Source organism: Aptenodytes forsteri, unplaced genomic scaffold, assembly GCF_000699145.1.
Source record: "Aptenodytes forsteri isolate BGI_AS27 unplaced genomic scaffold, ASM69914v1 Scaffold18, whole genome shotgun sequence".
Lineage (NCBI taxonomy): Eukaryota > Metazoa > Chordata > Aves > Sphenisciformes > Spheniscidae > Aptenodytes > Aptenodytes forsteri.
The window spans coordinates 124,382-126,698 of record NW_008795135.1 but is presented as its reverse complement, the minus strand read 5'-3'; the positions used below and the strand labels follow the sequence as shown (position 1 = coordinate 126,698).

The 2,317-nt window shown below is 47.4% G+C and overlaps 1 protein-coding gene across 1 annotated transcript in view; it reads right to left on the bottom strand.

Annotated features, from left to right (window-relative positions):
* Positions 1-335, bottom strand: part of TRAM1 (translocation associated membrane protein 1) — a 17,212-nt gene extending 16,877 nt beyond the window's left edge. The window contains 1 exon segment of the mRNA XM_019471841.1: positions 260-335. Within this exon segment, the coding sequence (XP_019327386.1) occupies positions 260-335 (76 nt within the window).
* Between the last annotated feature and the right edge of the window lie 1,982 nt (positions 336-2,317).

The window sequence follows — 2,317 nt, the reverse complement described above, 5'->3', positions numbered from 1 at the left end:
TTACTCGCTGGCGGGCAGCCACGGCACCGGCACGGGACCCGCGGCAGTCGCCCCTCCCCCCTCCCGGGCAGCGGCCGGGGGCTGCCCCCGTGCCCGCAGAGCCGGGCCAGACTCCGCTCCCCCCCGGCACCCTCCCGCCATCCAGGTTCACCTGTGATTTCTTTCCCCTCCCCCTAGGGCTCCGGCTAAGTTTTGTTGTCAGCCCTCCGCCGACTGGAAGCTGGGCACCCGGAGGACGCGATTAGGCAGCCGCGCTCACTGGGTTCGTTACGGTTGCGGCTGAGGCGCAGCTGCAAGGTACAGCTTTCACTGTGCTGGCAGCAGGCTCCGACCATCCCGTCTGCTTCCATTATAGCGTATAGCCAGAAATAACATACGTTGTCCAAGTAACAGTAGCAAGGAATCCAAGGACATGAAAGCAGAAGGGAAGAAAAGCTAACCGGGAAGCACAGAAGGAAGAGACATTGAAAGGGAGGCTAGATGTGGATTAAAAACCCAACCCAATCACAGAAGGCTGTGATTACCAGGTTAAAACAGGTGAATGAAGAGGTCTGAGAAATCAACACTGATGCAGAAAACATCCAGCCCGGATTGAGCTGTCCTTCAAACCCCCTAAAATTCATGCTACTTTTATTTATTAAAGCTTCTGGCCGACAGATACTCCCAATGGATACATGGAGAAGGAAGATCAAGAAAAGGAGTAATTTATGGCTGAAGTTCAGCGTTGTCAGAATGCCTTTTGCTGCCAGCAGCTAACGAGTACAGGGTTAGGGGCTAAGATGCAACTATTCGGTACGGCTTTGCCTTGCCCGAATGGAGAGCGTGCACCAAATACATTGGATGAACTGTTTTTAATAGGTCCGTTTCTTCCTACTATGTGGAGCAGTGAGTGACTCATGGAGCAGACCGATTAGCGTATGACCAGGTTTTTCAACTGTGAAACACCTTCATCAGCTGTGAAGATGCTCAGAGGTTTTGTATGAATTTATTAAATCAGGAGACAGGGTTACTTGGTATCTGGAGATGATCTGGGGTACTTAAAAATACAGAAAAGGCTACAGAAATTTTTCCCTTCACAGTTGGAGATTATTTTTTTAAATAGAAAAGTTTAAACAGAACAAGCATTCTTATTTCAGTCCCAAGGTGTTTTATATCTTAGAAATCTCTTCATCCCCTGGCCACACCAGTATTTTGTAACTCTAAAGAACAACATTATTTCAACAGTAACAATGTGAAAGTATATCCCCGATTGCATACCATGTAGTCATGGATGTAACATACTGCACCCCTGAAGTACCACGGGTTGGGATAAAAATTAGAATAATCCTTTTTGCAATGTAGCCTTGCATCTATTTCTTACCTCAGCCTTAAAGGAAATCAAGTCATCTCATCTCCACAGAACATAACAAATGGGACTTAACTGGGGCAAGACATCCTTTTCTCAAGCTATAATCAGCAAGCGCCTCGGGTGTCTGGCTGGAAGTCCTCTCATACGGGCACAGAGCTCCTTGGTTTCAACTTGGTTTTGTGTCTGTCCTGATGATACAGGGTGAGCTGCTATACTGAAACGGAAAACAAGGCAACCTCATCTGAACGGCTTCCACGCCTTCCTTTTATCGGAGTTACCTCTTTGCCACATGATGTTTCTTACGGCTCTTTCGGCAATGTGGGACGATCTGAAACACCCGAGACTGTCAGCCCCCAGTCTGCTTCTTGCCAATGGGTTGCTGGTCTATGTTTGCAGGTTTCTTTCCAGGTGTCCGTATTTTGAAATACTAGGCCTCAAAACGATCACATCATTTAGGAAGGAAGTTCCCCACAGTCTGAAATGGGGTAAGCTTCTGGCATCTTCTCGCAGAAGCCACCCCTGTGGCCCCCCCCGCTACCAAAACCTTGCTGTGCAAACCCAATACACCGTTTCAGGTGGCGAGACTGTGGAGGATGTGGTAGCAAGCGTATTACTGCACCCGCAGTAACAGACAGAAACAGAACAATGCCCTTCCCATTTGGGAACCTTTCCTGAATTCACTTGTCATCAAACATCCTTAAAGATATAACCAAGAACAGCATTTTAAATGAAATGTAAATAAGCAGGTTAGCAAGAACCAGAACGGAAAACCCCCCAAAAGGTTATAACTACCATCAAACTTCTTTCCTGGGTCTTAAACCTAATAAATGATGCTGCCTCACAGGACAGGAAGGCTGGAAACGCAATTTGTGCTTCTTCCAGCTTCTGTCCCCAGCTGTTTAGAAAGTTAATGCATTGAACGACATTTGCCCTTCTAGTTTGATGGGACAGAAATTGCCCCTTCTCCTG